Genomic DNA, 13,780 nt, shown 5'->3' with positions numbered 1-13,780 from the left:
AGTTGTTGCCAAGGCACCATTTTCAAACACATTATTAGTAGTTAAAGAAGAGATGGGTCTAATGACTCATAAAAAAATCAACTTACGTATTTGGAAGCAGGACTAAGGGATGAACTGAAAATCATTGAGTTGACTATTGTAATGTCGACTGTGCAACACCGAGCAAGTTAGTATTTTTATTAATCAAACTTAGTTTATCAGCAACAATAAATTCATGGGGTGCTGTAATTATTAAATACAAATAATCCATCTCATTTTATGCTTATCCTAGCAACACTGGTTGCAAGGCAGGAACCAGTCCTGGATCGTCAGAGGGCATTCATACACGCACAAGTTAATATCAATATTTAGTATAAGGTGCACATATGTTCAGGATATGGAACAGACCAAAGCATATTGTGATTTACTAATAATCTTCTTCTTCTTCTTTCAGCTGCTCCCGTTAGGAGTTGCCACAGCGGATCATCTTCTTCCATATCCTTCTCTCCTCTGCATCTTGTTCTGTTACACCCATCACCTGCATGTCCTCTCTCATCACATCCATAAACCTTCTCTTAGGCCTTCCTCTTTTCCTCTTCCCTGGCAGCTCTATCCTTAGCATCCTTCTCCCAATGTACTCAGCATCTCTCCTCTGCACATGTCCAAACCAACGCAATCTCGTCCATTGCACAGCAACTTAACTTACCATGGACTAAAGGGAACATTATTAAACTGTCACCAAAAACTAAAAGTATAAAAGTAAGAAGGGTTTTATTATGGGATAGTGTAAATACAACAGTGAGAACACACAATTGTGCAAAAGGGTAAAATAAAAAAAGCCTTTGTTCCACCCTTACTGCTAGTGATGAGCAAAACAGCTGAGTTTTGATTTACATACAATTTTGTGAAACTGACACTAAAATTCATTTTACAGGTAATTTAGCAAATGTGAAGAGTTTGTTTGGGTTTTAAAGTTTATTTAGGGTGGAAAACCTTATTCACACTTTCGTGTTTACCTGCATCCTTTGCTGCAGTTGTTTAAAGAATGTATTTCGTGCCACACTAGTAAAATTAATCAATATGCCTCTCATTCACATCACTGCATAGGAGGGCAGTACATTTTTTGATGTTCTGCATATTTTCCAGAGGGAGAGACAGTAAGTCAGACCATTGTGCATATTGTTACGTTTTCTGTACAGGAAAATTCAGCACATCAAAATTTGTCTCTGCCAGTACCTCTATTACCTAGCCACTGCCATATCCTACTTGAATACATGCATACTTACGGTGATTTTTTATTTCAGTAGAGATCTTAATTTAAACACTAAATGACAGGTAGATGCAGGCAGAATTACTGCATGAAAACACATTAATATTACATAGCATAACACCCATATTACACCAACACTCCCAGCACAAACCATCACCTTTTACCAGTGCTATTTCACCACATCATGATTTTACTTCCTTACACCATTTGAACCCTTACCAAATGCTTATCTCCCGAGTTCAAACTCAAAAGCCATTTTGATTTGAAGAGTTTTTAATGTCAAAGCCATTTGGCAATACACCTAGACCTCCCACCGGTGGTTGTGTTAACTCCTGAATTTCTGTACCACAAGCATACAAACTTCTTGGTAAACCTCAGACAGGTTGTCCTCCCCAGTTAATATAAGGAGTCCACATAAACTGCACCACGACTTTAGGAACCAAAACACTACCGGTAGTTTCTTGATAGTAAGTTCAAGGTCTATCCCTTTCCTAACCCTATTCCTTTATGGTAGCAGAACAACCTGGGATAAAACCACACCCCTTGAGGTTGACTGTGAACCTCTCACCCAACTGTAGTTCCAATTTAAACAGACTCTGGCTTCTTTTAAAAGGGAGCATTGGAATGATGATTCCTTTACGTTTGCGAAAAATGGTAGTTGTTCTGGTAGATGGCCATCACACACTACATCCTATGCCACAGGGTCCTCACTTTGTGCTAAATAATGACCTTCTTTATCGGGTAGCTGAACACGAGGGGGAGGTATGGTCCCTGCTGTTAGTGCCACAGACTTACCGATGACAAGTCTGTGTACTGGCATATACCCACCTCCTGGGAGCCCACTTGGGCCCAAAGAAAACTCTCGAGTATATTAAGCTCCCATTTTTTTTGCTGGCAATTAATGAGGAGGTCCTCCACTTTTGCATGTCCTGTCTGGAATGTCAATTGCGGCAGATTCCTAGGAGGGACCTTGCTCCTCTAATTCCCTTACCCCTGATTGATATCTCTTTTGAATGCATTGAGGTCGACCTGGTGGGACCCTTAGAGCCCTCGGCCAGGGGACATAAATATATAATGGTCCTGGGAGATTATGCTACCTGATACTCCAAAGCTGTTCCATTGTGCTCAGCGACATCTAAAGCTACCGCACAGGAGTTATTAGGGGTCTTTGTGCATGTTGGCATCCCTAAAGAGATCCTAACAGAACATGGGATACCCTTTACTCTCTGAGACATTCATTGAGACAGCCAAGTTACTGAAGATAACATTTAAAGACCTCAGTATATCATCCTCTAACCAATTGTCTAGTGGAGCAATTTAATCAGACCCTCAAACAGATGCTGCACAAGGTGGTCAGTGAGGACAGAAGGAACTGGGATCAGCTCCTCAACCTCATCCTTTTTGCATATTGGGAAGTCCCACAAGCCTCCATGGGGTTCTTACCATTTGAATTATTGTACGGACAACAACCCTGGGATATACTGGATATTCTAAAAGAAGGTTGGGAGGAGGAGGCTCTACCCTCCACAAATATATTAAAATATATTGCACAATTATGCAATAGATTTGCTAAAATCTAACCCATTCCCTTTTCTATGACCGTGGCACGTCTCTGCGGGAGTTTCGCCCAGGAGATTGGGTCATGGTCCTTGTTCCTACCTCCCATTCCAGACTATTGGCCCATTGGCAGGGCCCTTAAGGAGTTAAGGAGAGGAAGGGACTTGTTGATAATTTGGTTAAACCACCAAATCTTTGACCAAGCAAGCAGGTTTATCATGTGAATCTGCTGAAACCATGGAAGGAAAGGGACCCTGATCCCTCCTCCGGACAGCCCTGCTCACTCTTCACTCATAAATTATATCTTAACTACGGCTCTTATTTGACTGCCCACCAATGATGGGAGCTAGAAGTAGTTATCCTGTCTGTCCCGGAGGTGGTGAGTGAGAAACCCTGACAGACCTCCCTGATTGCACGTGACATTGTGACAAAGGCTGGGGTAATAATCTGAGATCACCCATTTCAACTTCTCAAGGCAAAAAGAACAGAAGTGGAGCTGGAAAGCAAATGAATGCTGGATCTAGGTGTGATAGAGGAGAGTCATGAACCCTGGTCCAGTCCCATCGTATTGATTGCAAAACCCGACAGGAGTTGAAGGTTTTGCAGTGATTTTCATCGGCTTAACCAAGTCTCCCATTTCAACACATATCTGATGCTGTGAGTGGACAACCTCCTCAATTTTGAACTATCCTTGACATGACAAAGGGGTAACAGGCTCCGTGAAGGAAAAGATGGCTTTCAGCACCTCTAGTGAGCACTGGCAGTATCTTATCCTTCCATTTGGGTTACATGGGATACCCACACCTTTCCAGCGTCTAGTGAACAAAGTATTTTGTCCCCATAACTGCTATAGTGCTGCCTACCTGGATGATGTTATCATCTATTTCAGCACCTGGAAGGAACACCTACAGCAGGTGCAAGCTGTTTTGTAGTCATTGAGAGAAGCCAGTCTTCGTATTAACCCAAATAAATGCTTCTTAGAATTAATCAAAGCCAAATATTTGTACAACCTATTTTGCCTTTTGCAGCCATGGCTCAAGTATACGGGTGGCTTCCCCAAACCTTTTTTCTGTGTGTCAAGGCTATTTATTTCACATGTGGCAGAACTGTCATTATGCCCTGAAATCATCTGATTTGAGTATGCATCTGCTCTCAATCTATTGTAACTGTACATCATTCAAAATATACACAAGCCCCAGTAGCACATGCATACTCACATCATATTTTTTCTTATGTCATGTGTTCTCAAATCATATTTTTTAATGTGCAATGCTGGTGTACATTCTGAATCGCATACAGACAGAATGGCTTAATGACAGATGCCTAGTCAAATCATATGATATTTTTTCCACAAACAATACCTTATATAGATTCATATTCTACATTGCATTGGGCCTACAGGCTACTGTCCGCCTCAAACTAAGAAAACCAACTATTTCTATACATTGGCGGATCTGCAGTAAGCATTGTACTCTTTGCCTGTGACTTCCTTCTTCCAATCTGTGATGTCTTCTCTTTACTCCTCTTGTAAACTGGTGCAGGTTACATAAAAAAAACATGTCTTTGTGTATGGCTTTACACAACTTAAATCATGAATTGCAGAACCTGCTAGGTGTAGAGCTTGTGGCCGGGGCTTATTTTCTCCTATTGTATTCTATGTTGTTACATTTAATGTAGCCGACAGAGTGAGATTCACATTGAATGGCAGCATGATCCCTGTCAGTGAAGCATGCACATAAGTTTCATTGTATTTTGTACACATATTAAAGTAAATCTAAACTGAATTCATTATACAAACTGATTAAACTATATTGCATTTTTTATCAAAGTGTTAGATTTTTCAAATAATCACAGCCACCTGCATATGGAGTGTAAGAATGCAGTGGCCATCAACACTCAGCATTATGCACTTTCTGTGGCATGTTGTAGAGTTGTATAATAAAAAAACATTGGACAGATGAAAACTGCATATTATATGATAGAGCTAAACTATGTTGAAATAAACTGAAGCAAGCCAGTTATAAAATTTTAAAGCGTATTCTGAGTTCATCTTGCTGAGGATACAGTCATAAAAGAACAACTGAGGATGATTTTGAGAGAGTAGAATTAGAAATTTCCACTGTTTCATGTTGGTAGTGGTTTACTCAAACCCAAAATATAAAGAAGTAGTTCTGGGCTTTGTTTTTTAGCAATTTAAAATCAACTTTGAATTGTTTTTACTTACGCTTAGTGAAAAAGTGTGAGTGAATAAGTGTGACTTTTTTCTGTGAGTAAAGTAAAAGTAGTTTTCAAGGTGAGATGCATATGCTAGAGCAGGATCCTGGAGCGCTACCATGGCTGCAGGTTTTCATTCTAACCCTTTTCTTAATTAGTGACCAGTTTTTACTGCTCATTAACTCTTTTGCCTTAATTTTTATTGATTGAATTTTTAAGACTCAAAACCCTTAATTATTTCTTGTTTCTTTAATTAGCAGATAAACAAAATTGAGATACAAAATAAGCAAACACTTGACCAGCAACCAGTGTCCATCACACAATACCTGAAAATAAAGAAAGGTCAAGGTCTCAGAAATGTTGACCTATTTAGGTCCACTCAGGTGTTCATGGCAAAAAGCAAAGTTTGGAAATGTCTGCTGTGGCAGAATGAGAGCACCGACAAGCCACGGAATGAAATAATGGGTTTAATTAACAACAAGAATTGACTTTTAATTACAAAATTGATTGGAACTTGACGTCCCAATTAGCTGTTGGCACACTGCACATCTCATTTCTGTTTGCGTGCCATTTAAGGAAAAAATTAAGCAATTAAGATGAATGAATCTTAAAAAAAAAAAACAAGTTAATTCAAATGAAGAGAAAATGAGTTAATTAGCTGCAAAAACAGGTCACTAAACAAGAAGAAAGAGTGAATTAAAACCTGCAGCCACAGTAGCAATACTAGAACCGGAACTAGAAGAAGCCACACCTCCGGGAATAAAAGGTTGCAATGGAGGAAGACAAGCAGTGAGTTGAAGTGCACTGCTGGTCTCCTTTTCAAGTGGCTCAATGTCATGAAAATGTTTTGCTTTTCTTTTTCTTCCTGAAACAACATGGATTTACTGTTTTACAACATTTCTGCAATATCAAGATGGGGATCAATAATTGATAAAACTTTTGGCTTGACAAATGCTTTTGTTTTCACATTTGGACCATGGCCCTATCACCTTTATTTTAAAGAGAAAGGGCACGCTAGGTATTTTTAAAAATGCATAAACTTTTTTTACTATAGAAAACAATTTCATGTGGCAAATTAATATATATCATGACTGTAAACAAATAACTTCAGCTTGAAAAATGCTAAACTTATCCTTTAATATCTATGTTAAAAAGTGTAATATGTAAATATTAGTGGTAGATCTACACTGTGTATGTCACAAAAAATAAAGCATAATAGATATATATTTTTTCTTCCTAAGACTTTTTCTTACATAAAACAATACTACATTGATATCATTTTCAATTTCTGTGATTTTCAAATAAATATATTGCAGGGAAACACTTTTCAGTTAAGGTCCTGCTATTCAGAAAAATGATAGAATTAGCCATGGGTCTGAATACTTTGGCAAGGTGCCTTATGTGTAAACATTAAATTTACCAAACAATTCAATAATCATTCTCCTGTACTTTGAGGATGGCTGTCTTGACGCCACTTACCACACATTATTATCTCATGATTCACATGTTATGGATCACTAATATAGATCAGGTAAGTGACTTGTGAAGTTTTGTTTGTGGGTAAAGGTCCATGATCTGGATCAGCCTGTTGATTTTTCCATCCATTATCCAACCTGCTATATCCTAACTACAGGGTCATGGGGGTCTGCTGGAGCCAATCCCAGCCAACACAGGGCGCAACCCTGGGCAGGGTGCCAGCCCACCGCAGGGCACACACACACACACACTAGGGACAATTTAGAATCACCAATGCACCTAACCTGCATGTCTTTGGACTGTGGGAGGAAATCAGAGTAGCCGGAGGAAACCCACGCAGACACGGGGAAAACATGCAAACTCCACGCATGGAGGACCCGGGTAGCGAACCCGGATCTCCTAACTGCGAGGCAGTTGATTTTTCCTATTATTATTATTAATTGCTCTTATTGATGTTTTCTCTTCTGGCCTAATTTCTATCTAGATACAATAAATAGTTACGTTTCTGCATTTTTTTTAAATCTTTAAACAAAGATTACAACAACAGGACTTCAGAAATGGCTTCAGACAAGATAAATATTAAAAGCTACGTTTACATTTTTAATTTTCCAAAATAAAATTGATATAAGCCAGTTCTTCCACTTTAGTGTTTATGAATGGGCTGGCAAATCTGTAAATTCAATGTCTTTTGCAAGGTGTGCCTTTAGCCACGGCAGCACTTTTAAGATGTTGATATGAAAGTCCCGGGCACCAGAAGGAGGTTCATCCCGCTGCTTGCAATCATTCACTGTGCCCCAGCTGATGACTCCCAACTACAAAGAGAGAAACAAAGTGTTAGAAGAGGTGCAGACCAGTCTGTGAGCAGCCTTATTGTTATGTTTCCTCCTAACAAAATATGAATAATAAAGTATAAAACCTAAACACCACAAAAAGGGGCAAAAAAGGAGATGCTTAAAAAGCAATCCAAAGCAAACAAAGTCCAGTAATCAGAATCCTTGATACAAAGCAAAAAATAATCAAGAAACCAGAGAATCCAACAAGAAAAACACAGTAATAATTACAGAATGTTTTTAAACTACTTCCAATGATCCACTGTCTGGGTTTCTCACTCAAGCCTCCAGATAAAGGTAGAGGGAGGAGCCAGCAGTAGTGACATAATGGTGACCACGCCCCCTGTGAGCACCGCCCACTAAGTACATGGAACGGACTCACATTTAAAGACATAGTATATAAATACAAACATAATGAAAAATACATAAAAATAGTGAAAATAATTCAAAAACAAAAAAAACATGAAATATACAAAAATACAGTTCTGCACATGTTACATTGCTTGCCTCTCCTTTTTATATGTTATATATTACACATTCTTGCTTTTCGTTTGCACTATTAAGCTGTATCAGTCTGACAGTCACATGGGATGAACAGTGTATTTAAATACTGACTGCACTAGAAACATACCGACAGAGGGTTTCCAGATGCTAGCAGAAAAGCTGCCCTTATGAGTTCAGCTAGCATGAGTGTCTAGGAAGGAGTGTTATAATTTCACCTAAAAATTTTGTTGGTACATCATGTCAGGTGGATCAGAGTTTAGCTTGCTCTCCATAACATCTAAACCTCTCCAGGTTCATAAAAATTGATGAATGGTTAATGTTAGCTCACAATGACAATTTTACACTGGCAAGTGTGAGAGAAAAGACCACACAAAGGGGCTAAAGGTCAGTCTTGAAACAGCTCCATACAATATGGAGATGAGATGCATTGCAGTAAAAGCCATTGATGATGAGTACAAGAAACATTTGAAACATCTCTCCAGAACTGCTTGGAGAATACAGATGCATAGATTTTTTCAAAAGCAGTTAGAAAGACAGATTAATCTCAAGATGTTTCACTGGACATTACACATTTTTTTCTAAGTTGGGTGCTACTGTGTGCGTATGTATGCATGTGAAAGAGAGAAAAAATATACTGCCACCACAGCATTATTCCCACAACTATGCACTTCTTCAGGAAATGGTCTCCTGAATCTGAAAATGCTCTTAGAGACTGCTTTGAGTCTACTGATTGGAGCGTTCTGCAGGAACCACATGGAGAGGATATTGAAGGGATTACAAACTGTGTGATATACTATCTGAACTTGTGTATGAACACTGTTGTCCATGTAAAAACTGTACACTACTTTGCTAATAACAACACTTGGATTACCAGTGATGTTAAAGACCTTCTTAACAAGAAAAAGAAAGCCTTCAAAAAACAAGGACCAAGCAAAGCTGAGGAGTGTGCCGAAAGATCTTAAGGTTAGACTAAGAGAGGTTAAGAAGTCCTTCAGGTAGAAGGTACAAAGTTGCAACAAAATAACATCAGGAAGGTGTGGGATGGTATGAAGACCATCACAGGCTATAAGCAAAGGAACAGCTGTACATCAGTCGACCATGTGGAGAGAGTGAAGGAGTTCAATCCTTTCTACACATGATTTGACTGCCCTGCTCCTGCTTTACCTGTCACAAACTCACCGGCCACCACCAACTCCTTTACAGCTACTCAACCCCCCCCCCCACCCCCGCCCCCCCCCTCCCTCCAAGTTGCCAGCACAGATCATGCAGCTCTCTCCCTCAACCAGCCTAGCTGCACATCAGAAGGTGTTAACACTTTCCCTGCTGCTCCACCCCCTGTTCCTCAGACCATCACTGCTGACCAGGTTAGAGCAGAACTGAGGCAGCTGCACCCTAGGAAGATATCTTACCCAGATTAAGTGTGTCCAAGACTTCTAAGGGCCTGTGGTCAACTGACAGGACCCCTTCAGCACATTTTTACTTTGAGCGCATGATTGCGAAGGGACCCCACACTGTGGAAGACCTCAGTGAGATCCAGTGAACTCAATGACTTCAGGCCTGTGGCCTTAATATCCCATGTCATAAAGACCCTAGAGCGACTACTTCTTCATCTACTTAGACCACAGCTGAAATACGCACTAGACCCCCTGAAGTTTGCCTATCGAGACAAGGTGGGTATGGGCGATGCTATTCTCTACCTTCTCCACCAGACTCACTCGCATCTGGACAAAGGATGTACCACTGTGAGGCTCATGTTCTTTGACTTTTCCAGTTCCTTCAACACCATTCAGCCCCTTCTACTGAGTGTCAGGTTGTCCAGGATGGGAGTGGAATCGCACCTAGTGAACTGGATTACAGATTACTTCACTGGTAGATCTCAGTTTGTCAGACTGGGGAACTGCACATCATAGACTGTAATCAGTAGCACAGGAACTACACTGGGGACTGTTCTTTCCTCTTTCCTCTTCACCCTATACACATTGGACTTTAGCTACAACTCAGGGACATGCCACATGCCGAAGTTCTCAGATGACACTGCCATTGTAGGGTGTATCAAGGGTGAACAACAAGAGGAGTACAGGGATCTGGTGAATGCTTTTGTAGGACGGTGTTGGTCAAACCAACTATTGTTGAACACTTTCAGTACCAAGGAGATAGTCATGGACTACCGTAGGTCTACACCTCCTCTGCGACCTGTCTCCATTGAAGGGGATGATGTAGAGTGGGTCAAGACCTAAAAAAACCTTGGAGTGCAGTTGGATGACAGTCTGGACTGGATAGAGAAAACAAAGGCACTATTCAAGAAGGGGCAAAGCTGGCTCTATTTTATGAGGAGGCTGGGCTCCTTTGATATATGCAAGAAACTACTGCAGATGTTCTATCAGTCTGTGGTTGCCAGTACTCTCTTCTATGCTGTGGTGTGCTGGGGGTGGTAGCATGAAGAAGAGGGATACTGATTGTAATGAAAAGCTGATCAGGCGAACAGGCTCTGTAGTTGGAATGGAAATGGACACTTTGGTGACAGTAGCAGAGAGAAGGACACTATGCAAGCTGCTGTCTATTACAACAAACATCACCCACTATACACCACCATAATTAAGCATAGGAGTTTGTTTAGTGGTAGTGGTAGGCTGCTATCACAGAACTGCAATATGCACAGATACAAGAGATTTTTATCTCCAGAGCCATTAGATTCTTTTAACTCTTTACAACAGGGGTTTGGTGGATGGTTGAGCTCTGGACCTGATACTCCTTGTTTGCTCATAAGCTACATTAAATGTATTGGTTATGTACAACATATATCTGATATCTAGCAACTTGGCCATTAACTTGGTGATTGTATAACCCTTTTTTGTTATTACCCTATCAGCATAAGCCAAGTCACTTTATTTTATTATACTCTGACAAAACATCACTTTAGTACCTGTCACTTTGATATAATGTGCCACCTGTCACTTTGGTAGTAGTATTATTTGCACAATTCTTACAATTCTCTCTATGTATCGTCTAGTGTACTGTGATTGCATTATTTGAACAGTATTTGTTAACTTGGTATAATTAATTCTTGGCTACTTGTACTTGAATTTCCCTCAGGATCAATAAAGTATCTATCTATCTATCTATCTATCTATCTATCTATCTATCTATCTATCTATCTATCTATCTATCTATCTATCTATCTATCTATCTATCTATCTATCTATCTATCTATCTATGTGATTATTCCTCATGCAGAAGATGAAACAGGCCGTCCTTGCCTCATCAGGCACCCACCCTGGAGAAGATGCAAGTTCATCATAGGGCCCACCCACACATACACCCACACTTAATCAGTTTAAAATCAACAACTTACCATGGTTATGTTTCGAATGTGAAAGGAAAAAATAAGTGTATGTAGACAGCTACTGGGCATGCAAGTCAAAATCAGTAGGTGCAGGATCTGTGATACAGCAGTGCTAACCACTGTACTAGTTTGCTACTCACTAGTTAATAATATCAATAAAAAAACATGTATTTCCCAACCAACAAGTGAAACTCTGCAAATCATGAAATAATAAGGTTGATGCTATACAATTGTACTGAGTTTCTTCAATGCAAAATACTGTATTGATTCCACTTATTGGTCTTACTCTAATAATTTCCCCATAAACATTATAGGACTAGATCCAAGACTCCATAACACTTCAGGATTTCAATTGTTGGTTGCCAAGTGCATCAGTCCAGTAGATAATTTAATATGAAGGAATCACCTTGACACCATGAATTAACTGTAGTGAAGAACAGAACAAGGTTTTGAGGGTGCACATGTTCAGCTTTTCAATAATAATAATTTTCCTTTGGCAACCACAGAAGACACAGTGTAGCTAGTATCTCATAACTGTAAAATCATATCAAATACATTTACAAGAGTATGACACTCATTACAGCTGACCCACTCTTAGTAAAGACTACAAGGAATGTGATTTGTATGTCAGCAAACATGAAGACAAACTCACCTGAAAGAATCGCCTCTTTTTCTGGACGAAGAGTGACCCACCTGAATCTCCTGAGGAGCAAAGTAAAGATAGTCATTGTAATAATCCACTGATTGAAAATATAATATATAATAATATAAATTCCCTGATAAGACCCAACGTACATAGAAATTATCCGAAACATTCTGATGTTGGTGCTGTACAACATCTTTAGCGTGTGAAACACAGTAGTATGATCAAATAAAAATATCTATCTATCTATCTATCTATCTATCTATCTATCTATCTATCTATCTATCTATCTATCTATCTATCTATCTATCTATCTATCTATCTATCTATCTATCTATCTGCCTGTTTTATATTTTGAGCCTAATAGGGTCGGGCACCCAGATGCTGTAGTGGGGTTAATGTCTCCAGGGCTATTTAAGTTCACAGAATAAGTAAGATAGCTTCTGGTGCATTACTGTTTACCTTCTGTCTCTTGGCTCTTAAGTGCATTCCTGGATTTTGAAAGTCTTTTCTCTTCTTAATATTCTAATTTCGGAGTTGTGCTTGATAATTCACTGACTCAGATCGAGACAGTATAGTTGTTTAGTGGTAATAGCTGGAAAATGGAACATGGTCAGGAAAGAGCCATGTTCAAAGCCAAAAGTCCAGCTAATCATTTGTCAAACTTATACAGTAGTCACTAACCCAGACTCGAAGTACCTATAAACCAAAACTAGGAAAATAATAGCTAGTAGATTTTTTGTGTGTATTAACATAGGGATTTATCTGCTATTTATGCTCCTGAAATGGATGTGCCGACTTTTATACAGTCACCTCTCCTACCACTAATGGAAGTTCTACTCCAAGACAGACTTGACCTACACATAATGTATATATCTGAGTTGACAGGGGCAGCAAGATGGCACAGTGGTAGCGCTGCTGCCTCGCAGTTAGGAGACCCGGGTTTGCATCCCGGGTCATCCCTACGTGGAGTTTGCATGTTCTCTCCATGTCTGCGTGGATTTCCTCCGGGTGCTCCGGTTTCCTCCCACAGTCCAAAGACATGCAGGTTAGGTGCATTGGCAATTCTAAATTGTCCCTTGTATGTGTGTTTGTGCCCTGCGGTGGGCTGGCACTCTGCCCAGGGATTTGTTCCTGCCTTGCGCCCTGCATTGGCTGGGATTGGCTCCAGAAGACTCCCATGACTCTGAAGTTAGGATATAGCGGGTTGGATAATGGATGGATGGATGATTTAACATAAAACATTAAGTTTCAGTGACCAACTATCTTTTTGTAGTTTCAATTAAATGCAAAATTTACCGTTAAGTCTGAAAAGCATAATTTTTAAAGCTTAGATGTAATTCACGAGAATAGAAAAATTCTTGCATTATCAGTAATGTGCTATGCATATAATGTACATGACATGATGCTCTATTTATTAAATATATAGCATTTGAAAAGTGCAAGCCACTAACCACTTCCAAAGTTACTTGAAGACACTGCATTACGCAATTTTATTAATGTACTATAATGTAAAATATAGTAAATATATATTATATGGGCAGGCCTTTAGGTTACGTGGAAATGGCATGGGCAGAATGATCAGATACTGCTGACTTTTAGAAAGGCTTTCTTGTCTTTGTTAATTGGTAGATTTCATTGGATTAGCCAAGGAGTCAAAAAGCATATAGTACCTTTAGTTTGAAGTTTTATGACATACCTTTGCACGTGATAGATTCTTTATATTGCTGCGAACCTCCTGTGCACAAGAATCGGTCTGTCACAACCTCAGACACCTCAGTTACTTTCTCATAACCCTGTGCATCTTTCGCTGCAGTATCACAAGAGAGTTTCTGAAATAAAATAAAGTACCTCTTGGTAAATAAGCAAATTGATCAGTATTTACATAGATATATCTTCTACAAGGTGAGTTAAATGCTTAAATATGGTCCTGTGTGTAAGATGTTATGAATCTAGGAGCCTGG

At 39.5% G+C, this 13,780-nt stretch overlaps 1 protein-coding gene across 1 annotated transcript in view; it reads right to left on the bottom strand.

The window, feature by feature from the left end:
• Nucleotides 1–7,075: 7,075 nt before the first annotated feature.
• The window catches only part of LOC114650969 (complement factor B-like), a 40,844-nt gene continuing 34,139 nt past the window's right edge, over nucleotides 7,076–13,780 (bottom strand). Inside the window, exons 17-19 of the mRNA XM_028800934.2 lie at nucleotides 13,516–13,648; nucleotides 11,826–11,875; nucleotides 7,076–7,308 (exon numbers count right to left, since the gene is read on the bottom strand). Coding sequence (XP_028656767.1) covers nucleotides 7,147–7,308; nucleotides 11,826–11,875; nucleotides 13,516–13,648 — 345 coding nt within the window. The 3' untranslated portion in view covers nucleotides 7,076–7,146. The remainder of the gene's footprint in view (nucleotides 7,309–11,825; nucleotides 11,876–13,515; nucleotides 13,649–13,780) is intronic.

This window comes from Erpetoichthys calabaricus, chromosome 1 (genome assembly GCF_900747795.2).
Source record: "Erpetoichthys calabaricus chromosome 1, fErpCal1.3, whole genome shotgun sequence".
Classification (NCBI taxonomy): Eukaryota; Metazoa; Chordata; class Cladistia; order Polypteriformes; family Polypteridae; genus Erpetoichthys; species Erpetoichthys calabaricus.
The sequence above is the reverse complement of the archived record's forward strand: the minus strand, read 5'-3'. Positions and strand labels throughout refer to the sequence as shown.